The sequence below is a fragment of the Heliangelus exortis genome, chromosome 2 (genome assembly GCF_036169615.1).
Source record: "Heliangelus exortis chromosome 2, bHelExo1.hap1, whole genome shotgun sequence".
Taxonomy (NCBI): Eukaryota; Metazoa; Chordata; class Aves; order Apodiformes; family Trochilidae; genus Heliangelus; species Heliangelus exortis.
In genome coordinates this window covers 15,682,846-15,710,205 of record NC_092423.1, presented here as the reverse complement: position 1 = coordinate 15,710,205, position 27,360 = coordinate 15,682,846, and the positions used below count along the sequence as shown (strand labels likewise).

General features: G+C 37.0%; 1 protein-coding gene across 16 annotated transcripts in view; it reads right to left on the bottom strand.

The window, feature by feature from the left end:
* Positions 1 to 27,360, bottom strand: part of ZNF438 (zinc finger protein 438) — a 50,816-nt gene that overhangs the window by 9,313 nt on the left and 14,143 nt on the right. For 4 of the 16 annotated variants that reach the window (XM_071734884.1, XM_071734881.1, XM_071734883.1 and 1 more), the window contains 2 exons: positions 10,546 to 10,602; positions 1,044 to 1,148 (listed from right to left, as the gene is read on the bottom strand). The exons of 4 other annotated variants lie outside the window; for them this stretch is intronic. In XM_071734884.1, the coding sequence (XP_071590985.1) occupies positions 1,044 to 1,148; positions 10,546 to 10,573 (133 nt within the window). In that variant the 5' untranslated portion in view covers positions 10,574 to 10,602. Of the gene's footprint in view, positions 1 to 26; positions 964 to 1,043; positions 1,149 to 10,545; positions 10,603 to 27,360 lie in introns of those variants that run through there. 8 more of the 16 variants (XM_071734877.1, XM_071734887.1, XM_071734888.1 and 5 more) reach the window with 3 other exon arrangements.

The following is a 27,360-nucleotide window of genomic DNA, read 5'->3' as shown; positions in this document are numbered from 1 at the left end:
CACCAGAGGGCCACTTGGAAACTTACTATGCATCTATCAGGGACATTCCACTTGCAGTCCACACCACATTCCAGATTATTCTTGTCTCTGTTTCAAAGGACTCATTTCAAGTTGTCAGTTGTGACCTGAGGAAAAACCTTCATTCCTATACAAACCCAAGCCTTGCATCTAGGAAGGGGACCTTTCAGTTAAGGAAGGCTCTGCAATGGCATTTTTGAGGATGGCCCTTCATTTTAGACAATATTCTTTCTACAACTTAGTCTACAGGTTTTTCACTGAAAGGCAACAGTTTTTATACATTCTCTACAATTTTCATTAAGAATAAACCTAACAAAAACATCAGATTTAATATCTGAATGACATGAACCTCATTTTTAACTCTCAGTCTTTCAAACAGGCATGCAGCTGGGGCAAAAGGTAGACACTTATAGACAATTAAGCACAAATGCAATGCAATCCATTTACTTTAAAAGTCTCTGTTAAAAGATTAATGGTTACCATGGTACTACCTACAAGTATCAAATCAGAAAAAGAAAAAAAAAATCATCAATGATGCATCAGTCTCTGATATAGCCATGCTGGCAAGAGTCCTTTGGTGGAATGACAGTCTTCCACAGCCCTGCTGTTGATTCATAGTTCCCTTTTTCAGTCATTCAAGTCTAGTCTACTCCAGACATTGTAGAAAGCACCAGAAGAAATTTCATTTTCCCCACTAATCTGGTCTATTTTGAACATTAAAATAAACCACCAAAGTGCCAGAAACCACTATGTAATAGCGTTGATTTTTTTAAATGATCCTTGTAGACCACTTCACTCATGTAAATATGTATTTAAGAGAAAAGCAGAATACAGATGAAAAAGATAAATTAACTTTTATTAAATGCATGTTTACATTGCAGAATCTTTTGCTGACTTTGCCAGGAAGAGTATCCATTCTGCAGGAAAGAAAAAAATGCACAACTATCTAATAGACAATACTAGATTTATTTCTGTCAATTATAGCTAATCATTCATTTTGCCAGATCTCCATACACACTAAATACCTGTGGATACTGTCTTTCCAGCACAAGTTTCTTGGTTTTGCTGACCCAGCATACTCTGTTGGACACAATCTTTCTCTGCAGGATTAGCATGCAAAAAAACAGCACCTGCAAAAGTGCTTCAGTCAGTTATAAATAGATCCCAGGACAAAAAGTCCCAATCAACCCCCCAAACCGACAAAAACTAGAAAAAGACAATATAAAATGATAACGTAAAAGACTAACTTCTAGTTGGTACATTAAGAAAGCTACTGCTTTTTGCTCTTTGCCACTTTTCTTCTCAAAAAAATATTTTAAAAACTAATATATTGCACACCAAATGCAAGGTAATAGCTTAATAATTGAGTAAAGCTGGTTAATGTGGTAAACAGATGGGATGCTTTAGCTTCAGTGTCATGGCAGACAGTCAACAGCAACAGAACAAAAACCTCAGAAAAATGAAGGTTCAGTAGTTTTAGTGAGACTTTGAAATACAGGGGCTAAATTCTCTACTGATTTACACTTTTTGTAATCCCCTGAAAATCAATGGAACTGCAAATATTCAGAAGACAAAATCTGGCTTCCTGTGTTCAAAACTAAGCCACACATCTCGATGAAGTAAGGTTGGCAATAACACCTACAAATCGGGAGTGACCAATGCTATCCATTATAACAATTAATTTGCAGTTATTTCTATCTTTGCCTACTAATACCTATTTGGGTAGAATGTTCTGTTCTGGATATTTGTCTCATCATTTTCTCAAATAGATTTCAACAGAAAATGCCAGCCATCCACAGGTAAGTCTGCATTTTAAAAAAAGCAACTTAATCTAGTTACACCCCTGTGCAATAGACAAATACCTTGACACAGCAATGGCTCCTGTCTGTGAGAAGCTGCCCAAATTTGGCCAAGTGGTAAGGCCTTGGCATGAGTTCAAGAGATACTTTTAAGCATCTAATTTTTCCAATGATTACATTCCACTGAGTGTGCTCCTTCTTCAGGCTGGGCTGGATTTTTCCTAGAACTACAGCTTCAGGTCCAGACAACTAAATTGGAACAAGGAGAGGGCCTCTCCTTATCTCTTTAATAGCTGAGCTGACAGTATGGAAGAGAAACTATGACATATATATATATATAGGGCAAGTAGGAAAAAGGCAAGAAAGCTAGAAATGAGATTTGGGAAATATCTAGGCCAAAGAGTCAGGATGGGATATGGGAATTAAACACAGACTTCAGATGGGTAACAACATTACTATTACATGTGATATGGAAAGAAGCATTTAAGCCACAGGGAATAACCCATATCTTGCATTTCTTACCTTTTTAGTGCTTATTTTTAAAGAGTAATAAATTATGTCTGCAAAGTAGTCTCTTTGTGCAACTTAAAATAGACTTGAAAAATAAAATATATAATGAAAAATTCTAATGCAAGATTGGAAAATCACAGTACATCATTCACACAAACAGTAAGACACAGAATGTACAAATATGCTTAGAAAATATCTTCTGGTATACCACAGGAAGAACAAAACCAAATTTTCTACTAAAATACCAAAAGGGAATAGTACACCTCTTTAGAGCTATTCATAATTAATTCTTATATAAGCATCAATGTGATTTCCTAGTGGTGCACTAAGCATTTTATCGTTCAGAAAGGTCTTCTTTGCTTTAAAGTCTTTAGATTTTAAAGACAAGAGGTGTAAGACAAGGCATAACCATTTTAAACTAAGAGAGGCAACCCTCATCTGGGGTAGATTCAGGCTAGATAAAACGAAAACAAGTTTTACCATGAGGGTGCTGAAACACTACCTCAAGTTGTCTAGAGAGGTGGTAGATGCCCCATCCTTAGAAACATTCAAGGTCAGGTTGGACAAGGTTCTGAGGAATCTGATCTAGTTCGTGATAACCACAATCACTGCAGAGGTGTTGGACTAGATGACCTTTAAGGTGTCTTCCAACCCCAACCATTCTATGATTCTGTTTAAGGTTTCTTTCTGCAATTAAGGCTTTTTTTCCTGCCAATACAATTTCACTAACATCTTGGCTCCTGTATCTCTGTTCTAAGAGAAAAGCACAACATAAAAAAATGCCCATACAAAAGGAGGTCTGTTAAACACATCCAGAAATCAATGTACCTAGATACTATACTATCTGCATTAGCAACAAGATTAATCTAAGACATAATTTTGGATTTCTCATAGATTTAGATTTCCCACCACAAGTAAGGTTAAAAAATACGTATGAAAACCTGTTTTTGTAAGGAATAACAAGTGGACAACAGCTCTGATGTAAACTTTTTGAGTTGCAACATCAAATGTATTAGTGACATGTAGGTAAATCAATATTCAAAAGCAACTCCTTACATAAAATATGGGCAATGAGAGACTTGAACACAACCTCCTATTAAAAAATCCATTTCTGTGCTATTATATAAAGGAAGAAAGTCTTAGAAGTCAGCATATATATATATATATATATGTATGTATAAAAGAGATTTTTATACAATCTTCTGCAATGATACTAGAACATATTTATTAGCAGATCCACATGTTCTCTTAACACTCCTAATGTAGTGTTTGTGAACTTTAAAAGCTTTCCTTTTTTTTTTTTTTTTTGGAAGGCAGTCTTTCAAGTTATAAGCTACTCTACTCGTATTAAGGTTTACCTAATTAATAGGTATTAAGCAGATAAAAATATTTTGATGTCAAGAAATGAAAACTGACATAAAGAGAGCTAGACATAAAGCACCTGTAATTATTATTAACTTTTCCCACTTTCACAGCTGAAGAAACCACACATATTCTCACTATGACAATAAAAGGACTTAAGAATAAGGTTTATGCAGATAAATCTAGGGGCTCAAAATGGTGCCTGACCTCTGCAGGAGGTCTATTAAGGATGAAAACAGTGGTTATTTTTTGCTTCAGCACAGAGCTTGTGTTTGAGAGAGATTGCTAGATTTATCATCAGAGACTGTGTTTCACCAACCAACCACACTTCCTGGGCATTATCTAGAAACCATGCTGCTTTGACAGGACTTAGTTGCAGAGAATGGAAAATATTTTAGTATACTACAAATCCAGTGGTTATTTTTGTCAGTTTTGCTCAGTCATTCTGATCCATAGAGGATATCTCTCTGGAGATTTGCAAAGTAAGGCTTCAGTGCCACAGCCACTTGGGGGAACTAATTGTTCAGAAAATAGCGGAAGGGAGGTGATGGAATCACTGGTCATAAACTTGTAATTCAGAAACCTCCAATGACACTGCTAACATAAATTAGGTACTTTAGAAGGTGGGGATAAACAGCAGAGTCAAAAAAAAAAAAAAAAGGTAATTGGATTTAAAAAAATTATTTTCTAGGGAAACTTCCAGTTGAAATTTCTTTTAGAGAACTTTAAGGAGGATCCGGGCCTAAACACCAATTTATTTGCTATAAAGTCAATGATTACATGAAGTCCTTTTTAAAATGACTATCATGATCACATCAACCTAATGGCTAAGCTAATTGGTAATTAATAGACTTTTTTTCCCTAAAGTGCAGATCTGCTATAAAAACAAAGGCAGAATTCTTCAGAAACTATGTAGCACAAATAAAGGTCAAGTAGAACCATATAATGTCTAAATAATGAAATATTTTCTGACTAGACTCTTGCTCCTCTTTCAAATAAGCTGAGAACAGAATCTGCCTTTGTCTAACTGTGAGAGTTCAAACCTCCTCCCTTTCCTTCATGGGACAGAAGTCATGTACGTCTGATTGCAATAAGGGAATCATGCCTCTTACTTCTAAAAATTATTTTTTGCAAACACTGATTTTCAAATAGAGACCACAACAGAAGAGAAAAAAAAAAGAGGTATTTCTTTTATAGACTATCACTTTTTTTTAAGTTCGAAGCACTTTTTTCTCTGAAGAGAGCTTGTATGCAAGAGGAAACAACTAATTCACCACGTTAACAGAGCAAATACATTTTACTTGAACATGTGTACGGTGACTCCCATAGTACAAACCTCAGGAAGTGCTTCCTCATCAAAGATGAACAGAGGATTACAAGACTGTCAGACTTGGCCTGGCCTATTTTGAGTATTGCAGTATGAACTATACACAGGGTTCATCATTCCCCAATGGGCCAAAACACATGGTTAAACTTAGATGACAGTTGGACAGTTTTTCTGAGGGATTTTGTAAATAACTCATTTCTTTTTAAAATTACCTAAGTGGTCTAACTTTTGACAGGGGAATCTCTGTCCAGGGTTTTTGTGTGCTCTACCTGTCCCTCTTTTTCTTTCTTCATGACCCAAATTTCTCAGAAAAAGACTCTACCACTCTGGATGAGATATGCAAAACACAGTCACCTGTAGTCAATTCCACTAAGGATTAAAACAAAAATAAAGATGAGAGGAGCTTCTCAGTACTTGCAAATAGATTACTCTATTTTTTTCAAAGACAGATCCATCCCAAAATACCAGAGGAAAAGTAAAAAACAACTGAGAAAGATTATGGTCCTTGCTAGGAAGATACTGGTTTTCAGAACACATAAAATTATCACTTGCTGCTGAACCTGAACATAGCAGGGCCATTCTGGCAGTGGAATGAAGCAGAAAACAGTTTAAATTAGAGTATCTGAATGTCTGGCCTCCTCCTGTGTATAATTACAATTATTTTCAATGCTTATTGGCATTGCTGAGCTTGCCCGTGACAACCCCTGTGTTTAAAGGCAGGAACGGTTCTCAAAAGGTCCTGGGCGTGCTGTAAAGGAACCGATAAGTGATATCAGCAACCCCCTGCGATGGCTGCCAGCACACGAGGGGATGCAGGCGGAGGATGAGCCCCTCAGCTCGCCGTGTGCTGCGATGCCGGTCCAGCCCTGCTCGCCCCGCCGGGCCCCTGGGGTGGGCGGGCAGACCGAGGATCCCCCAGCAGGGGGAGTCGGGCGCCCATCACCGCTGCCTCCGGCCACCCCGGGACACTTTCTGCTCCTTAACTTCGGTGCCAGCCCAGGTTAGACCCTGCCACGCACGTTTCCTAACAATAATTAGGTTAAGCTACCTGGTGATGCTGTAACGCGGCGTCTATTGCGGAAGCCCCAAGTGCCGCCTGCACCACACACAACCCCCAGCAGCTCCTGCACCGCGATTCCAGCACAGCCCCACGAGTCAGCCCTGTGCTCTGTGTGAGCTTGTGAACACCTGGAAGCAAAGCAGTTGGGCCTTTCTGCTTAAAGTAATCACTTCTGTTAAACTCCTCGGTATCCTGCAACTGCAGGACAACTTTTTCTGCAATAATTATTTCTTCTTTTTTAAATAATCCATTACCGATTTTATGCGAATCGCATTAAAATCCCAAATAACAGGTCCATGTTACTAAAACCAACAGTATTTAAAACAGATGTTCTTTTGGTAGACATCTGAAAATGAAGCCCTGTTACCAGCATATATTCCCATCCCAAGCAATACCCTGAAATCTTTGTCAAACTTTCTTGCTTTCATCATTGCTCAGCTCATCACACAAACCATCTGCATAAATAAAGATGTAAGCATCTGCTGTATGGCAAATGGTCTCAGGGGCAGATGTTTCTATCCTTGCATTCATGTCACTGGCTTGGATACATTATTTGAACAGATGTACACAATCTGAAAGTGCTGTGTCCCACAGTGAAATGTCTCCAACTGCTTTCTATCAAAGTACATAAATGCTATTTGCACCTGCATTTATGTTAATGATATAAAGGCAGCAGGGGTTCCAGCAAAGTGAGAGTTGATGCTAAGAAACACATTTACATGGCTAATTGAAGTCTGAGATCTCCAAGCACCAGATGACCATACTAACACAGATAAAAAATGTACCAAGCTCTACAATGACTTCTTAACAAATTATATGATTTTTTAAAAAATAAAATAAACATAGCCTAAGAGCAAAACTATTATTTCAACCTGTGACATGGGTGGGAATATAGTTGTCAAAGATGAAGAAAAGGCTGAGGTATTTAACACCTTCTTTGCCTCAGTTTTCAACAGTAAGACAGGTTATCCTGAGGACAGCTGGTTTCTGGAGCTTATAGAAGGTGACAAGAATCTAAACAGCCGCCCTGTAATCCAGAAGGAAAACAGTCAGTAACCTATTGAACTGCTTGGATCCCCACAAGTCTATGGGACCAGATGGGATCCACCCAAGGGTGATGAGAAACCTGGCAGAAGAGCTCGCCAAGCCCCTCTCTATCATCTACCAACAGTCCTGGCTCACTGGGGACATCCCAGATGATTGGAAGTTGGCGAATGTCACGCCAATCCACAAAAAGGGCTGGAAGGAGAACCGGGAAAACTACAGGCCCGTCAGCCTGACCTCAGTGCCTGGCAGGGTTATGGAACAAATCATCCTCAGTGTAATCACACAGCACCTGCAGGATGGGCAAGGGATTAGACGCAGCCAGCACAGGTTTAGGAAGGGCAGGTCCTGTCTGACCAACCTGATCTCCTTTTATGATCGGGTGACCCGCCTCGTGGATGAGGGGAGGGCTGTGGATGTGGTCTACCTGGACTTCAGCAAGGCCTTTGACACTGTCACCCACAGCATTCTCCTGAAAAAGCTGTCAGCCCACAGCTTGGACAGGGGCATCTGTGCTGGGTTAGGAACTGGCTGGAGGGCCGGGCCCAGAGAGTGGTGCTGAACGGTGCTGCATCCAGTTGGCGGCCGGTCACTAGTGGTGTCCCCCAGGGATCAGTGTTGGGACCAGTTCTATTTATTATCTTTATTGACGATTTAGATGAGGGGAGTGAGTCCATCATCAGCAAGTTTGCAGATGACACTAAGCTGGGGGGGAGTGTCGATCAGCTGGAAGGCAGGAGGGCTCTGCAGAGGAACCTGGACAGACTGGAGAGTTGGGCTGATTCCAACGGGATGAGGTTCAACAAGGCCAAGTGCCGGGTCCTGCACTTTGGCCACAACAACCCCATGGGGAGCTCCAGGCTGGGGACAGAGTGGTTGGAGAGCAGCCAGACAGAGAGGGACCTGGGAGTCTGGATTGACAGGAAGCTGAACATGAGCCAGCAGTGTGCCCAGGTAGCCAAGAAGGCCAATGGCATCCTGGCCTGGATCAGGAACAGCGTGGCCAGCAGGTCCAAGGAAGTGATTCTGCCCCTGTACTCAGCACTGGTGAGGCCACACCTCGAGTCCTGTGTCCAGTTCTGGGCCCCTCAGTTCAGGAAGGATATCGAGGTCCTGGAGCAGGTCCAAAGGAGGGCAACTGGGCTGGTGAAGGGACAATTCTATGATTCTATGATTTTATGATATACTTTTCTAATGTACATTTTAAAAAGACAAACATTTATTAAATAAATTCCTAGATAAACCGGGACAGACTTCCATTTTGCACAATAATTGCATAAGACACACAATTCTTTCATGTTAGAGTAATTTAATAATAACATTTTTTGAATCTGGCAATGCCAAAGGTATTTCAGTTCTCTAAGGCACACTGGTATTTTATGTGATCATGAAGCCCTTGCTCAACAGCAAATATTAACATGAGTGTGAATGACAGAATGACCCTTCAATTATAATTTCATAATTCCTAGGAAAAAATTAAATCCTGGAAATGAAATATTTATAATTTTTCAGAAAAATGCATATGTTTGAACATGGAGTTACAATTGCTTGTTATATAAATGATAATCATCTTTCTTATAAAATATTTCAAATTGAGAAAAAAATAATTGTCATGGGGTGCAAGTTGCAGAACTCCTGTTATTACTTCACAAATGGTAGCTGTGAAAGGCTTTTATTATCACTCGAAGAACCTGCACTAACCATTACTTCCATCCTCAAGTAGCACTTTCTAAGTACAGAAAGACTGACAAAAATGCTATAGTAACTGTAACTGATGGATACGTCCTATTTCCAATACCATTTATTTTCAGATGTTTTCTGTATAAGAAATGTACTAACAATATAGTTGTACATAAATCATCATAAATTGGTAATAGCCTCAATATTTTCAAAGTATTGTAACACATTTAAGAAACAAAAGTGATGTTTGATATCAGGACAAGAAAGAGGGACAGTAAAAGAAAAATATGCTGAACCTAGTACATTTTTAGAATATCATGACTTCACGCTTCTATAGCCCTTGATCTGGTTATATTTCTAACATTAAACCTCACTTCCAAAAGTTTACAAAATGGCTCTTATGATTCACTATGGGTGCAAGCTGATAATACAATACTGACTGGAATGGATTTTTGTTTAGGAAAAAAAGTCTTCCAAAAAATCTTATTCATCAGTTTCAAATTTGCAAACAGCTTCACAGTCGAAGTTCTCCTCCCGTTATTCAGAAGTGGCTTAACATAAGGGTAACACATTCAATTTGACTACAACAGTGGTCAAATTCTTATTTTAATGGTAAAAATAAATTAAGGCTTTTAAGTATTAGAATGAAGCACTCCAGTCATAAGCATACAGCTGTAGGGCACACTGCAGGGTGGATGTCTTTACACAACAGTAAGTACCATCTCCCTTGGAAGAACAGGCCCATTAGACAAAGAACTCATCAATTTGTGTGACATACTCCTGGAACACCTTCCTCAGAATTCTTACAGAATCATGAAAACACTGTCTTCAAAAAACAGGTAAAATATAAACTTATGTGACAGTTAAAGCTCAGGGTTTCAAGTTAAGTAGTATATAGTGCTTTCCTTAATTAAAATAGCTACTAACAATGAAAACTTAACTGACAACCTGCAAGGTTCTGAAAGGTCCATTAGAGCTTATGTCACATCCATCAAACATTCACTCACATTTAAGAAGTATAATTAAAAATGACATTCAAGTTAGAAATCATATTTAAATATTAGCACTGTGACACAGATCAAAAGGAAAAGGAAATTAAAGTTATGGCTGCACATTTAGAGGCTTGGGAATACACATTTACAGTATAAATATCCTTACTAATAACAAGGGTAAAAATTCACTACCCCTACTGAAAACTGTATCAATAAAAGATGACTCTGAAGACACAAAATATAGAAGAAATATAGTTAAACACAAGAACTATTAGTAGGAGAGAAATCTGAGAAAAGGGACCTACAATTTAAAAATCTAAGATTATATTTAGAAAATATTTATCTTCTTGTTTATGCTAGTCTTGTACCATAACTTGCAAATAGATTTGACCCCCAATTATATGGGGGTAAAACATGACAATGATTTTCAAACAGATGAGAATTTTTAAAATGTAATAAGCCCTGAACACTCGTTTTGCTTAATCAAACAAGAAGCAGATTTATACATTTCAACTTTCAACTACAGATGGTTAATTAGAAATGTCCTACAGAAGACAATAATTTTAGCTATTGCAATTGTTTAAAGAGATGAATGCTGCACTATAAAGGCTTGTTTAAAAAAACAAACCAAATCAAAACATATCAGGATAGAATATAGCAGATATGAGCTACACAGTGATTAATGATATTTCTTCCACATTTTGAATCATAAGCATTTAGTTTCTCAAAAAAAGTATAGAAAGTATACTATACCTGCAGAAAAAGTTAAAGGATTCTGCATTATGCTCTTTAATAGTTAAAACAACGTGCCTAGAAAGAAGAAATACAGATGCTTAGAAGTTCTGATAATTTTTCAGAAACTACAAAAAAAAAAAAAAAGTAAGACAATGGCAATATTTTTCCAAAATTAAATTCCAGAATGGATCCCAGTGTGTTCATACCTCATGCAAAACACCAACAGAGTTTTAAACCAAGGGTTTCTCTGGATCACACATACCCTTACATCCACTCTCCATCTTTCGACACTGGGTACAACTAACTTAACCTTCCTGTAACTGAAAATCTCAATTTAAGCCAGAAAAAAAGGACATGTCCTGAATTCCAATGTAACAATGCATTCTAAACAATCACAGACAATGTAGCTTTAAGCTATCATTTTCCATCAAACATCTGCATGGATCCCATATAACTGACTGACAAGCAGAATCCTCCACAGATGCTACAGTGAAGGTATGAGTTTCATTTGCAAAGCAGTAACACAGCCATCTCTGCTGAATTCCACGTTGGCACTTATCACAAATCTGATGCATGATGTTTGACACAAAATAGCATTACCTCAAGTGGCCAACTCAATAACTTGGGCTGGCTATTTCTTTCCAGTGCAGTTCAAGTTTGTTGTTCATGCTTTGGTTAAGTGTGATTCAACAGCCAAGTAATCAAGACATAACATAATGACAATATGTTATCATCCACTTGGAATGTTCTAGCCTTTGGAATGCTTGAGTAACAGCTTGGTTCAGCTGAACACTGCTAACACGTTCAAAGCCACACAGAGTATAAAACCCATGTTCTCCTGATACAACTGAAGGCTTTGGGAAGGTAACAGACAAGTCCATTGACAGACACAGATGGAACTCCAACTACTTGGGGGTTTACTTGGATCTAGACTTTCATACCAGTGCATATCTCTATTTCCCATGAGCAGAGCCAGCTGTGCGGATGTGAAGTTTGCTTATTTTCCTGGCCAATTTAACAGCCAGTAGACTCTTACATAAAGATCATTCCAGACGTGCACTCAAGAGCCCTCTTCTGAGCACACGTACCAGAAGATTATTTTCGGATACATACAAAAATAGTTAGGACAAATTGTGATGTAATTACCAAACACAAAAACAAGTCTGCAATATATTTCTTTACTATCATGCAATTGACTCCAAAACCCAGTAGTGAGATTCCAGGAGATGGTTCTGTGGGCTGAAGTACAGTATAGAAGAGGCAAACCCAGTTCCATTTCCAGGAAGTTCAAATCCTAATGCATAAAAGACAACTGAGCATGGCTGGTGAGGAGCCCTCTCAGACAGCAAAGAGGTGAGGTTCTTTGGTCCCAGTATTTTCTGTGCTGAGCCATATTTAGTAAAAAGCTTGTGTGGGCCAACCAGCCCCTCCTGGCACAGCTTTGCAGATGAGGATCAGCAGGGCCCCAGCTGCCACAAGGAGCCTCTGTCCGTGAAACTTGATGAGTTCACCTCAGATGTCTCAGACCCAATATACAAACATATGGTGCTCACCCTTAATGTAGTTTCACAACACAGTTATATATACGAGCTCCCTCATAACCTACAGGAATGGAACAGCCCAGATGATGTAATCTTGAAACAGCAAAACACTTCTAGGAAGCAGCGTGGACATTCAACTTGTCACTCACAGTGTAAGATATTCTTCTTTAAGGCTTTATTGCTCAACACAACCTTTTTAACAGAACCAAGTCCAGTTGTTTAACTTTAGGATTTCCAACACTTGAAAACATACTGAAGTAGTTACAGCTATGTATGCTTTTGTAAAAAAAAAATGTAAGAAATGATGCTCACATGAAGGTTCTCAAAGTTACTATTCTGAAGTCACATACTTATAGGTTTTCATGGTCCCTTCCAGTTGTAGGAAGCATTAAATCATTTGAGAAGGTGCCCCACTTACAGTTACTACTCCTGTTAGAATTATAGCAAACAAGCCAGACCAGATACGTATCAATAATTCTTACAATTCCATGTGCAAATACGAGCTCCACGTCTTCTTCCAAGCATTCACAAAGTTGGGCAAAAACTGGACCATATAAATCCAAACATTTTGTATAGGCGTCTCTGATTTGAATTCAGCCCTAACTTCAGTAAGATAATGGTCCTGATCTAGAAAATCTGGAAAATATTTGACAGACCACTACACTGGCCAATAAAAAAACTTATAATATACTTTTCTCAAATTTTTAATATGTCTTTCAATATCAAATTTTCATCATCCAGCCATTCAGGAACACTTGTTTTATTGTCATTATAGTGAAGAACCTTTCACAGCCCTTTTCTATTGCAGGTATTTAATCAGGTAACCTTCCTTTTTCAAATACTGAACAGCTCAAGATTTTAAACTCAGGGCAAGATTCTTTTTATCATCCCTTCAAATTATTCTGTCCATCATTACAGGTATGACTGTACTAACACATGCTTTCTTTGAATACAAACATAGTTTACACAGCAACCCATATAACTTTGTATGTGTTCAAAAAAGCCAACCTTAGAAATAAAATTATTTACTAAATTTTATATTTGTTTTACACATCTACGTGTAGAACAAATTTTAGGTTGGCCATCACTGGTAATTCAAAATGTACCATGGTTTTTATTGCATATTAAGGAGGCAAATATTATTACAGTCTTGACTGGGCACATTTGAGTCCAGTACTGTTTCTTTCAAAAAACAGAATGATACTGAGTTTTCTGACTGATATTATCATGAATTTCTCTCCACCTAGGAAACTACTGCAATGATAAAACTTTTAAAATATTAAATAATCTCAAAATCAGTTTTGTTCACGGTTTGTAATTATCACGTCACACTGAAGAAAATCAGTCAAGTTGCAAGTACTGAATGAAACATAGTTCTCTTGGAATCTGCTGCTGACTGGTCAGAGATGAAAGGAAATCTATTACAAGTATTTCAAGTGAAGTGGACATAAGCTGGTCAGAATTAAAAAGTAAAATTCATCTTAATGCCACAAAATAAGCTCTATCATGCCTATACTACTCCTTATATTACCACAGAATGAAAGGATAAATGATTTTTCAGTCAGAAGAAGCAAGATATTGAATAAACTGAATAAAAACCCCTACACTGTAAATTGGTCTTTAACAATCAAAGGAAACAGAACTTAGACATACAATAATTTAAAAGCAATTTTCACAGAAAGTTACCCACAGGTCTTTTATATTAAATTGGTGTCCTGATAGACAGACTGAATCTGAATATCAGGTGAACCCAATTAACCTAATTTGATGCTTGCCCATACTAAGACATTTATTTTAGATGTTACACTAAATCCTTTAGGATACTACACAGAAAACGTAAATAGGCTGTAAAGGTTATGACATTAATTTTACTGTCATTCTCATGCTTTAAGCAGGCATCAAAACTAGAAACCTCATCCTCTGGGAAGGAAGAACTATCTGAAAGTAATTACAGTGCTTATTATCATAACAGTATTAAACTAGACCACTGTGACCCTATCTGAATTAATTTTTGGTACCTTTGTTAAAAGAACAAAGCATCTCAATGATGACTGCACCTTCTAATGCAGCAAACACTAGTTCAGGTACTGGAGGCAAGCATTAAGTCAACTCTATGATTTCATATTAAGATTAATTAGGAATTTTAATTTAAAAGTAGGCATGTAACGAAGTGTCAGTTAAATATTATGTAACTGAATTTAGCAGAAAAGCACTCTGCTAAAAAGTAATATTAAATACCTAGTAAAATTTAGAAAAGATGTTCTCCTAGCAGGAGCCCATGAAATGTACTTTGAAATACTTCAAAAGTACTTTTATTCACACCTTTTCCTTCACATCCTTTGCTATCCTGGAACTGGCAGTGCCATGCAACAATTATTTTGCAAAACATAGAAACTTTTCAAATGAAATTAAGTTCCCCAAAAAGCAAGAACGAATCATATCAGCTTAACTTCTTTGAAAGTCAGCAAAATCTTCTGGTAAGGCCAGGCTACATTTAAAATAAAAGATTAAAACATTGAAGCTATGCAAAAATATCAAGGAAAGTAAAAATGGCATAAAAATAAAATAATGTAACACACAAAAGCATTTGTTCAAGCAAATGTATTTGCCAGAAGCCTGCAGTGCTTGGCTACCTTATAAAATCATGGACAAGGCATTAAGCCATTTTTTAAAAAAATAGAAACCCCCTCCAAAATGCCAAACCCCAATAACCAAGAAATAGCTGATTTGTATTTCTGAAAACCTGCAATAACGTTCTGCATTTCACTGCCAATCTTCAGCTGTAGAAGTCTGAGCTACTCTTACTCAAAATTTTCTTTTTTAAATCATATTAATCACTCTTGCATTTCATCCCACAACAGTAGATCCTCATCCACCGATTCTATATCGAAAGAGATAATACACCTAGTCACAAACAACAGCTTCCTTACAGGAGAAATTACACAGTGCTTATGCTTCCATGCTTAGGTAATTAATCAGGGAAAAATGTGTGTCCATGGCAGAATTCTTTTGATTGTGCCCATTAGGTGACCTCAGCAGATAGCCAAAAAGAAACAGAAGCCTCAATGCAACTGGCTCCATTTCCTGGTCCAAACCCAGCAAAACCTAAAACCCAAGCTATTTTTAAATTTTTGGTCATCCTGTGAAATGGCCCATTCTTAGCACACTTCCTGAAGGCTGAGCCTTACATGCACTGAATGCCACAGTGGCAATCCTGAACAGAAATTCTTCCCTTCATCATCTGTTAGGTGATGTATAGAATGGTTGGCTGGCACGCTGACACCATGCCCATCTGTCAGAGTGGAACTGTGCCTACATGACAGGTTCTATGCTACTTTTGATAACATGCTGGTGACAATAAAAGCCTATTTCTGAAACAACACAGCTCAACTTCTACCTTTGTCTTAAAATAAAAAGCAAATGAAAAGTGACTGCATTTCTTGAAGAGATAAATCTACTGAAAATAACTTCGAAGTTTTTTCAGTTATATGAAGAAAACTCGTACGTATACTACAAGAAATTAGGATACTTCACACATTTTCTACTACTGCAGACAGCCCAGCCTACAGTCTCAGTAATTCTTATTTTACAACTATAACTATTCCTGAGAGAGAAAATTCGAGGACCTAAGAAAAAAAATGGATAAAATTTAAGCTTCTCAAAAGGACACCTGGAGGAAGAGAAGGCTTAAAGATTGAGAAACGACAGTTCTTCATTTTACAAAATATGTGTATTAAATAAATTGTAAGTGAACAGTTTTTACAACTGTAAAAAACTCCAACTCCAACTGTGGCATTCTGAAAAACTAAAAAAGAAAGGCAAGGAAGAGCATGGATGCTTTTATGCCTAATATTAGACAACTCATAAAATGTCAAAAAGTAACAGCTGCTTTTCCAAATTCTCAATTTACAATTAGAGACTGTAATTTCACATTTTCTTTATTTCTCTGTAAATATTTTCTGCATAATGCTGCTTTGACTGACATGAACTTGAGCCCTGTGTAAGCTGCACATCTTCATTAGACATCTTTGCCTTAATTCCGTATTAAAAGGTGAAAGCTGATTTCAAATGCACTCTTGGATCTTATTGTGAAAGCAACTGAAATGATGAATCAGTATAAATTGCTACATTTTGTTTGTGAGTCTTAGGACAGTTGGAAGCAACAGTTCTGGAAAATACAAACTACTCAATTATTATGAGATACTACATGAAATCAATGCTGTCAATACTTCTTATAACTTAAATTCCAATTAATTTGGTATTTTAAGAAAATCAAGAAGCAGAAAGATCTGGCATTCTTACTTGGCAATGAATACTCTAGAATGTATTTTAAAATTCAAACTGCATAAAAACATTACTTGTATATTACTTGCTTTTTTGCATCTTCCTCAACTTTGACATTTGAGGAATAAGCTATTACCAGTAGTGTAACAACAACTTCCTAGAGAAAATGAAGTTTTAATTCTGTTAATTATCAATTTAGAGTATGGAAATAGCCAGTCATGACTGCAATGCTGAAAGGAGAGCAAGTTTCCTGTTTCAATTTGGTATTTCTAACATATCTTAGAAATATTTGATACCTCAAAAGTTATTTGCACATATTCAAAATGTATTTTAATGGCTCGTATAACACAGCCTCTAAAATTCCTTTAATAATTTACAGACTGACAAATTCACCTGCACAATCTGACTGACTTAAGCTTGAAATGTGGCACTAAATTCTTTGCAGTATTATAGCCAATCCTTAAATTATGTAAAGGTTAAACAAGAAACAATCAATCTCTTAACCATTTCTATTCTGCATATGGCATTTTGTGTTTCTTGGACACTAACCTGGATCCTTCAGAGTACAAAAGTAAGATAACACTCATTGTGTCATTCGTGGAGGAATTTGTACAGAGGTTTTATTATTTTAATAAAGTCTGGACACCCTGGTAATGTTCTACTTAGAAGGTAAACAACAGCTGACAAAAAGCAAAAAAAACCCCGCTCCAGACTTTGCATGGTGAATTGCCCTTGCAACTCTTTAATTCTGACTGAAACAGTTCAGTTATTTCTGACTTTACAGCTGCAAACTTGAGCACTGAGCATAAATTTTGTCATGGTACTAAATAAGTAAAGTGAGAATCATCTGTAGTTTTTTCTATAAGAATTTCTGTTACGGAGTTTCTTAAAAAGCCAGCTATACAGCTTTCAGTCAGAAAGCTACCTCCTGACATTCATGCTTTTGCAGCAATATCCCCTATACAAAAAATACACTGCACTTTAAAAATTAACTTCAGCGTGTCTTATTTGCAGACTGAAGTGAAACAAACACTCAGGAACTTGGGGGGGGGGGGGAAATTACCATTACTTGGCAGTAGGACAAACTGAGAACGCAAACCAAAGGCCTATTTTCCTCAGCTGAACTCAAAAATGGCTTTTAAATTCTACAGAAAAAGAAGTCACTTGAGGATGTGTAACAGTTGTGATGCACAGCTGGTCCTTGCAGACTGCCTGTACCGAAATACATACCAGATGACTAATCAGATGTTCTACTTTTCTGACTGTTTTGGTGCTGCAGTGATTCTGTCTCCAAACTTCCATGTAACATTGCTAACCTACCTGTGTTTCTAGGCTAAGGACCTTTTTTATGAGTAGCTGAGTGCCCAGAACACTTTTAAGAACGTATATACTCTTAAAACCAGAAGTGTAAATACAATTGTTGATTTTTTTTAATTATGCAGGACATTAAGAACATTACCCAACTATGAATTAATATCCTGTGTTTCCCAAACATGATCCTACTCACCAGAATGGAAAGTGTGCTTAACAGATCACACATAAAAAATCCATAAAATTCTGACTGGTGCAAGCAACTTTAAACCTATATGACGTCTACCTTTACTGCCTCCTAAGCTTATAGTATACCATTCTACATTGGAAAAATAAAAAAAATTAAGTTTACATATTAAAACATAATCTCACTGAAACCCCCTCACTATACACGGAGTTTTAAGTGCATAAAATTTAAAGGTCACGTTTTATGTTATGTGACAGTATGTATCTCAAGCATCACAGAATACTGCATTAATTTTTTATTTGTAGATAAAAAGAACTTCCAACACACAGCTGACATAATCAAAATCATCATGCAAACTAAGGGCAGTTGAACTTCCACAAAGAAGTGGACTGCAGCTACACAGCCCCTGCACCAAAGCAGCAATCATCCAGCTGTGTGCTGAGCACCTGCAGAGGAGGCAGCATCCTCCCTCCTTGCTACTGCTCTGCCCAAACTATTTCAAACTATTCAAACTACTGCTCTGCCCAAACTATTTTCAACTCCTCCCCAGCAGAGGAGTTCAGCTGTTTGCCCACATTCTTTGATCAAACAGTCATATCCCTTCCACTTTCTGGGAAAGATGGATTCTCCAGTGTGGAAATGCCCCAGTTCCCTGGTTGGGAGCTCCCAGAGGTCTGACCCAACAGAAAAAGCAACTGCTGGGCCAAAGTGACTGATATATAATTTATTTTAAGAACAATCAGAACAAAACAGAGTAATATTTTTAGTCAGTCTGGTATAAATAAATTTCTTAATACCAATCATAAAATTAAGATAAACACAAATATTCCACAGGCTTATCTGGATTTGGTGACATTACTTGAATTATTAGCATCCAGAAGCAACACAAAATAGCAGCTGTTTTTCAAACTGGTAAGCCATTTGCCAAGCAGTATACAGGACAACATTTACAAGACAAAGTGTATATCCATATTCCATTATTTACTTAAATGATACCTTTTTTGCAGGATTTATTACTTTATGTCACCACTACGTTACTGATGAAACATATATTCTTATTACAAAAATCTTTCATACAGATAAACATACCAAAAAAATAAAGCAAAGTCCAACATGTCTTACTTCACTGCCTTCACTCACTTATCTTGTGTTATTTTAATGGTGAAAATAGTCCCTGCCAATATAATTTTCATTTTTGTATCTACCACCCTGTTTGTTGTTTGAAAAATGTTAAAGGCACAGAGCTTCAAAGACTATCAGACATACTTAATGAAGTGTCCTCAAAACATGTTCACGGAGCAAAAATGTGAAATAAACACGTCAAAATTATTCCTGGCCACTGTCCAGCAACCAGCTGTGGTGTGCAGACTATGTTAACCCTGGGAACATTCTTCTTTCTCTATGGCCCTCCAGCTTTGCCTTCTGTTCCTCAGGGTATTTGTATTCCTGATTCATTCAGCTAAATCTCAAACTAAGCAAGACCAAACTGAATTGGTATTTCAAGAGAAAAACAACTAAGCATGACCAAGCTTTTAAAGCAACTAGGCTTTTGTGGTTTGACACACAGTACCTTTTCATATTTCCCATAAAAAAGCATTCTGTGAGACACCTATACTGCTGGAGACATGTCAAGTCTTCAAATACTAACACCGAGATTCTGTTCATTCAGTGTAATTCAATAACCAAACATCTACTTTTTTGAATACTGCCTCTAATTCATACCTTATGGCCAAATTCAAATTTTTGTAGTTACATTCAATGCCCCTAAATTTTGGTAGAGTTTAACTAATTGAGCCACTGTACAAGCATGCACAGAGTTAGGAAAGACAAAGCTCACCTGGAGCGGAAACATGCAAGGGGTGGGAAAGGTGACAGGAATGGCTTCTGTAACAGAAGAAAAGCTAAGGAAATATGTGGGCCTAATGCCTAACAAAGGGGACCAAGTGACAGAAGGCATGGAAAAGGTTGAGGTACTAACATAATGTTACCAGCAGTGCAATTCAGTAAGACAATGCTTCAGACAACTGGAGATACAAATGCATAGGATCAGGATGTACCCAGGAGTGGTAAGGGAGAAAGTGACTGTCACTGCAAGGATGTTCACATCTTTTAAAAATTAAGGCATCAAGGGAGATTCTCAAAGTCTGTAAAATACCACACAGCACACCCATCTTGAAGGCAGGCGAGATGACCAAGGGAACTACAGGTCAGTCAGCCTAATCTCAGTCCATAGAAAGATTAGGGACCAAAGCCTTCTAGGAGTGTTTTTCAGCCATCTGAGGAATAGCGAGAGAAGGCTTGGAACAGCCAGTCATGGGCACCATGGGTAAATCTTGCCAGACTAACTTTACTTTCTGTGGTGACTAATGTTGTAGATAAAAGGAGGACAATGGGTATTTTTCATCTTGACTTCATGAAGCTCTTTGACACGGTCTCTCACAGTATCCTCATAGCCAAATTGGTAAGAGATCTACTGGAAAGTGGATGTTAAGGCACTTGGAGAGCTATCTGGACTGTCAGGCTAAAAACTGTGCAGATCAGTGGTATAAATTCAACTGGCAACCAGTTTCCTGGGGGAAGCCTTTGGGATCTATCCTGGGGACAATGCTGTTTGACATCTTTATTAATGATCTGGATAATGCAACACACTGCACCCCTTGCATGTGACATGGAATTGTGAGCTGGAGGGTAGGGCCTCTTTTCAGAAGCACCCAGGCAGGCTGGAGGAAAGAGCTCTCAGGAATCTGTGAAATTCAAGAGTGAAGGGAAATGCAAGTGCCTTCCCATGGAGTAATCTGATGCAGCAGTATGAGCTGGGGGCAGACTCACCCACTCTGACCAGCATTAATTATGCAATTCTTCTTTAAATCTTCACTGACAGCCTACTACTATCTGCCTTTTCAAGGTGCTCATATTATACTTTCTAAATTTGGGCACATTAGTTCCCCTTCCCCTCCAGCCTTCTAGAATTTCTCCACTGCTCCATGACTTGTTAAAACTCAAAATTAATAATTCATTCAGTTCTAAGCTTCTTTTTTAGGTATCTGTAGGTGTCAGTGCAGCAAATTTAAAAACATTTAATGTTAATAGTTGCTGGCACAGTGATAATATGTTCTTTCCATCATTAATGATGGAGGAGGTGTGATGTAAAAGCATAATCCAGCCTCTTTCTGAATACAGAACATAATATTTATTGAATATTTATGCCATTTTCTGCACAGCAATTTATCATCCTTGCCCGTTATTGGACTTCTATCATTACAAGGCTTTTGTACCCTTCAAGAACAGTCTATATTTAAAGAACTCTATTGTACTCTACTGCCTAGATTTTTATTAATATCTTTACCTCCTTAGCTGTCTCCAAGCCATGGACTGCTTGCCATCATCAGCTCCCCATTCTTTAGACTGTATTGTTAAATTTACTCCACTTCTTACCTTATTTCAACCAAACAAATCACATTCCCTTACAGAAGAACTACTCTGGGAGGATCTAAATGAACAAGAAATCATCAAATTATTCAGACTCTTACTTTTCAGTATCCCTTGCTTTTAAAATCTGTTCTTGTTTTAAAGATTAAAACAGGAGATATGTGCATGCAGAACTTGTTCCTGGCTTCTAACATGCAAAGTTAGGTCACACTTCCTAGAACATCTGCACTACTATACAGCGTCAGAAAGAAAACCTGATTAGAATTAACCAGAATAATGGGGCTTTTATTGGCTAGGAAACAGTCATACGTATTTGTATGAACAAGTATTTTAGAAACTTCAGAAACTAATCAGTGGCCACTTTATATTGTGATTTATAATCACAAACTCCACATCTATGCAACATTCTCCTAATTTTCCCTTATTTAATATAGACTGTATTTTAAGGAACCACTCTTGTTTCCAGGATCTGAACTACATGTATTTTGCCAGTTAAAACACTGGCACAACACCAGTCTACTTGTCTTCTGAATTGTGAGAACTCTTAAAGAAGGCAACAGAAAGTTTAATATAGAAGACCATAGAAAAGTCTTCAAGATTTTGTTGCCACAACATGAACATACAAGTTATTTGGGTTTGCTTTAATTTTCATTACAAACTTGTGGGGTTTTTTTTCTTCTAATCTATCATTTTGCTTTATTTCAAAAAGTTAGCACTAAATAGCATTATATACAAGTCTGGACAAAGAACACAATAAGAGTTAGATAAGAGTTCTTAAGAAAAGAAAAGAACATCAAATGAATGCATTTCATGTAAAAATAAAAATCAACGCTTCTCTTGCAGCAAACAAAAAAAACTCTGGATATTATTTCTAACACATTCATTTTCTCTCTGTAGTCCAGTTGCTCTTCATTAATAGTGAAATAACTTAAGATCGGTTGTAAACTTCGTAATTTTTATACAGATATTTGATGCATGTCAACAACCTGCATCTCCTTCTGTATCAAAATTCATACACCCAGAATAATGACTATTTTATTCAGAACTGGAATGGAGGAGAGGGGAGCAAAAACTAATGGTGATAACAGCCAAAGACATTTCCCACTCTTCTGCAGATTTCTGATCTGTGTGAATTCACTTACTGCAGGCCTCATGATCCATATCATGTAAATGCCAACGATCACACTACAATTGATTTAACCTTAAAAAAGAAATATGTAATGGCAATGACAAAATATTCCATACCAGCTCACAGTTAGTTGATTAATCTAAAAAAAAAAAAAACACAGGTATTTTCATTGATGTCTGTTTTGTTCAACAGATAAATAGGGAACTCATCTTTCAATATTTCAGGCTACATGAATACATCATTAGTAAGTACTTGCAAAACTGTCCAGCACCATAACTTGAATATCTATTGCATTTAAAGATGATGAAAATCCACAGACTAGAAATCCCAGTCATTTTATACCTTCCAAATTGTAAAGTACCTTTTAAAGTAATCTATTTTCATGACTGCTCATCTAAACCTATACAATTAAAATACCTTAAAAACACAGAAAGAACTGCAAAAAATTGTGCAGGTAGTTCATCTCAAATGCTTAAATTACAGTGATGCTTCATTTTCTCTTAGCACAGAAAAAATGCCAGCATATCTATCACTATACTTGATTCACTTTTCTTCGATTGCTAAACACTGGCCTCTAAATGTGGTAAACTGGGCAGTAAAACTTAACGTATCAGGGATCTTTTGTTCCTACATTTATCTATGGGGGACAGAAAGTGTTTTAACTAGTCAGTAAGAGCTGCAAATAAGCTCAAATATTTCCATTATTGGACTAGTTTGCTTTCTGTAAATGGTCAGAAATAATAGCCACCTGGGATCTTGATTCTTGCACTACTGTAAACACGAATAAATTGCAGAGAGCAAGGGTGTTTACGGTCGTCTTCTCTTCAGAAATAACTGCTTATTTAGTAAAAATCCAGTGAATAAGTAAAGGCTGCAATGCATGTTATGTGAACTTTGAAAAGAGATACTTCAAAAAAATATATGAAGAGTCCAGAAATAAAGGAAATTTTAAAATATTAGTTATAAGGAGGAAAATAACCTCAGCACCACAACCTGTTTTTTTCCAATTTCCAATAAAACAGCATCACCTGAAGTCATTAACAGATATGCACACACACACTGGTTTAAATTGTACCAGATACACAACAATTTTCTTCTCAATTGATAGGAATCAGAAACCAAAAGAGTTTTTGAATATCAACAAGTCCAAGACAGCAGTCCATAAACTTATTACAGTGGTAGGGATTCTCATCTTATCTGAAACTACTATTTTCAGTGCCAAAAGCTTCATGCACAGCTGCTTTTGTCAGCTATGCATGATCTAATTTTAAGATACAGAAATCATGCCCATTTCAGTTTTTCAGTGAAAGATGGCAGTTTTACCCAGGATACCTGTTTTTCCCCTTGTAAGCAATGCTCAAACCGAGACAGTCTACATGGACAATGTAACAAAAAAGATTTCTGTCTCAAGTAGCATCAATAAAGTCTGACAAACTCTTCAATTGTTCTCTTTTTAAAAATATGTCTTGTGACAACCTAATAAAATTGTTTCCATTAACATTTCAATAACATTTTCAAGCTTCTATGCCAAACATTTTCATTTTCAGGCAACAGGCAGGAGAGTATTTAATTCGTCTAACATTTGGGTCATAAAAAGACCTTATTTCCAACCAGGAACAGGATTATTCTATCCTACTATATGTTGCCAGTATTTTATAATAAGGCTTTAATGTTTTCAGAGGGAAAACATGGTGATGATTTAACACAGTCTTCCAAAGCGACAGGGGAAATATAAAGAAAGAGCTGGTCAGGAATGTGAAAATCAATGGCAGCCTTAGCTGGAGGAAATCTTAAGACCCTGAGAAAAGCAATCAAGACTAATAACAAAATTGCAGTCCTAGACTTGAGCTTGTTCAGCAAGCTAGTTGGTGTGACTGACCCCTTTGAAAGGCTTTCCCTGGAACTTAAGGGAGCCCTGGAGAAAGGGTTGATATTCAAGGTCAGCCTCTTTGAAAGTACAAAAGTGGTCCAGCATTTTGACAAGCAGCAGGTGTGGAGGAAGTCAACACAGATTAACATAGCTCCTAACTGAGCTCCATGAGAAAAAAAGCATACAAGGTAGAAAAGGAAGAAGCTAACAAGAATACAGAAACATTGCCTGGAGGCACAAACACAGTATTAGCAAACCAAAGAGCATTTGGAATTGCAAGTAGCAAGGGGTTCCCCACAGACATCCCTGAGTTCAGCTGAAGGAAGAGAAAGCCATAGCAGGAGTCTTGTTGCTGTCTTGTTGTACCTAAAATAGGAGGGTGTATGGAAAATGAAGGCAGACTGTCCTTTAGGCTGCTTAACAGGAGAGGAGTCTAGAGAGACAAGTTGCAATATGGGAAATCACGATATTAGAAAAAAGTTCACAGTGAAAGTGGTTAAACACTAGAAGAGGGGCCCAGAGGCTGTGTAGTATCTGTCCACAAAGATGACCAAGACTCAACTGAACAAGACCTTGGACAACCTCACCTAATTACAAAGGTAACCCTAATCTGAGCTGGGTATTTATGTGGATGACTTCTGGTGGTCCTTTCCAAAATAGTTTTTCCTATGATTCCACAATGTGAACCCACAAGTGCAGATTTACTCTTGGCACATACCTTTTTAACTTCCTAATTTTGCTTTCCAACATATCTGCCTGTTAAATAATGAACCTCACCAAAAAAAATATGATTCAAATTCACTTTGACATTACTGATTCTAAAACCTCTTACTGTGCTATCCCCGTAACCTCATGCTTTCTCCCCTTTTGTCACTCTTTTGTGTTTCACCTCTCTTTCCTCCTAAAACATCAATACAGAACTCTAGGAATGAAAATATGTAAATAAATTAAAGAACAAATAACAGAAAAAATATGTGCATCAAGTCAGTAAGCATTACTAAACATACAGAAAGCAGACAGGTGGAATTAAAATGCAGTACATACACAGTCAGTGTACACAGGACTGCCATAATTTAAAGATCGTATGCACGCTTCATACAAGAATGAAGACTAGAGCCAATTCCTCCTGAAATATCAGTATTACTGTATTTACATATAAACACATATGTAAGTAATGCGTATGTAAATACAAAGAACCCAAGATGGAATGTTGACAACAAAAAAGCTGATGTGAAACAAATTACTTTGAAGTTAATGTTGTGGAACTCTCGGGTAAGTAGCCCATCAAATCCAGGATCCAGAAAAAAAGATACTGAAAAACAACAACCTTGCTTGTATGTACTTCAAGTCACTCAAGAAAGCCAAGAACATAAAAACTGCCATTAAAAAAATCTAGTCAAGAGGCACTCTGTGACTAATCCTGTTTGTGAACATTGAAAATTAGAAACTACTGCATTTAAAAACAAAGCATCTACAGTTCCACGAAATGCTATTACACCTGAGAATGTATCACATTTGCTTCCACGTTACATTTTATAGCCAATTTCAAAGCGAGGCACTTAATATTGCCTTAGATAAGTGAAATCAATTAATTACTATCAAATCCTAGACATATTTATGCATTTTGTCATAACAGTAATTTACATGTCTTCGCAAGAAGAAAATTTGTGGAATAAAGTACAAGTACAGTTGACTACACTGTCTGAATGTACATTGTCTGCCTAAATACCCACCTAATTCAAATTACTCCCTAATTCTATAGCAGCTTGTTAAAACAAAACAGCTTCCTTCTCTGCTCTAAATACACTTAAGATGAGGTTTAGTTCTTCCCTGCACTACCACTACATGCATCACCTTGCCTGCAGCACATTAGATACATCTTAATCCAAAAAAGCTTTAAGTAAAACCACTAGAAGATCAACAGCACCAGGTTACCTCCTGTAGCAATCCCATCTACACAAAAAGCAGAAGGTAATTTGTACAGGACTCTGAAAACACACATTTTTCATAGAAAAAAGAAGTCATTACCACTCAGGGTATGTTCCACTGCAAAGGTGAAATTTATAATGGAGAGACAGGTCAAATATATTGTAAGTACTTTACAAAGTAATTTCAAACCAGATTACCTTCATTACAATATAGCACATGATTCTGACTGTCTTCACCTGAGCAAAGCAAAATTAAACAGGAAAAGAGAAAGCTAAGAAAATCTGTACGCCTTATTAGACAGAAAGCATGCCTCAATACAGTTGTATTTACTTTAACTGTTAATCCAGTGTTTCCATAACTTAAAAGTCAAAAGCAGGCTTTTTTGAAAAATGAAAACTTTAGCCAAAGCACTAACCCACTGCACTTTGTCACATGGAAACCCTAGAACAGAATGCTTCCAATGTGTTTAACACACACCCAAGTGGGTATGTTTTTGTATGCTCTCTTCATACGAAGTTTCCTACAAAATCTCAGGTACTTGGAAATCACATGCAGGCCATTACAAACTCACAGAGGAAAGGTCTGATTTCAAGATATCAGCAGTAACTTCTGTCTGTTCAATTATACTCACTTTGTGCTTCATGGTCAGGTTTTTTATAGTGACTATTATATATGTGTATATATATATATACACACACACACACATATATATATATATACTATATATATATTATATAGTGACTATTATATATATGTGTATATATACATATGCGCCAGGATTTGTTTTCTTTGTGTTAAACAATGTACCAATAAGAACCTCTGTGTTCAACAACAAAAATAGGCATATCTGACAGCCATGTTCCCAATTATATGACAGAATATGCTATCAAGAACTGGGCAGGACACTGACCATATTCCAATTATAACTAAGCCATCAAATTCAAGATGAGTTCCTGATAACAATTAAAGAGACATTTTCATTAAAACGTATTCTTCCTATTCTTCACTAGCACAGTTAACAGCATGCACACCAACTGCTCAAACTTCTATTTATACAGTACAGGCTTTTCTCATACAGTATGTATGAGAACTAAACTGCTGCAACTTATCACCCATGTAACATTTGCTTCCATATATAACAAGTTCCAGTATA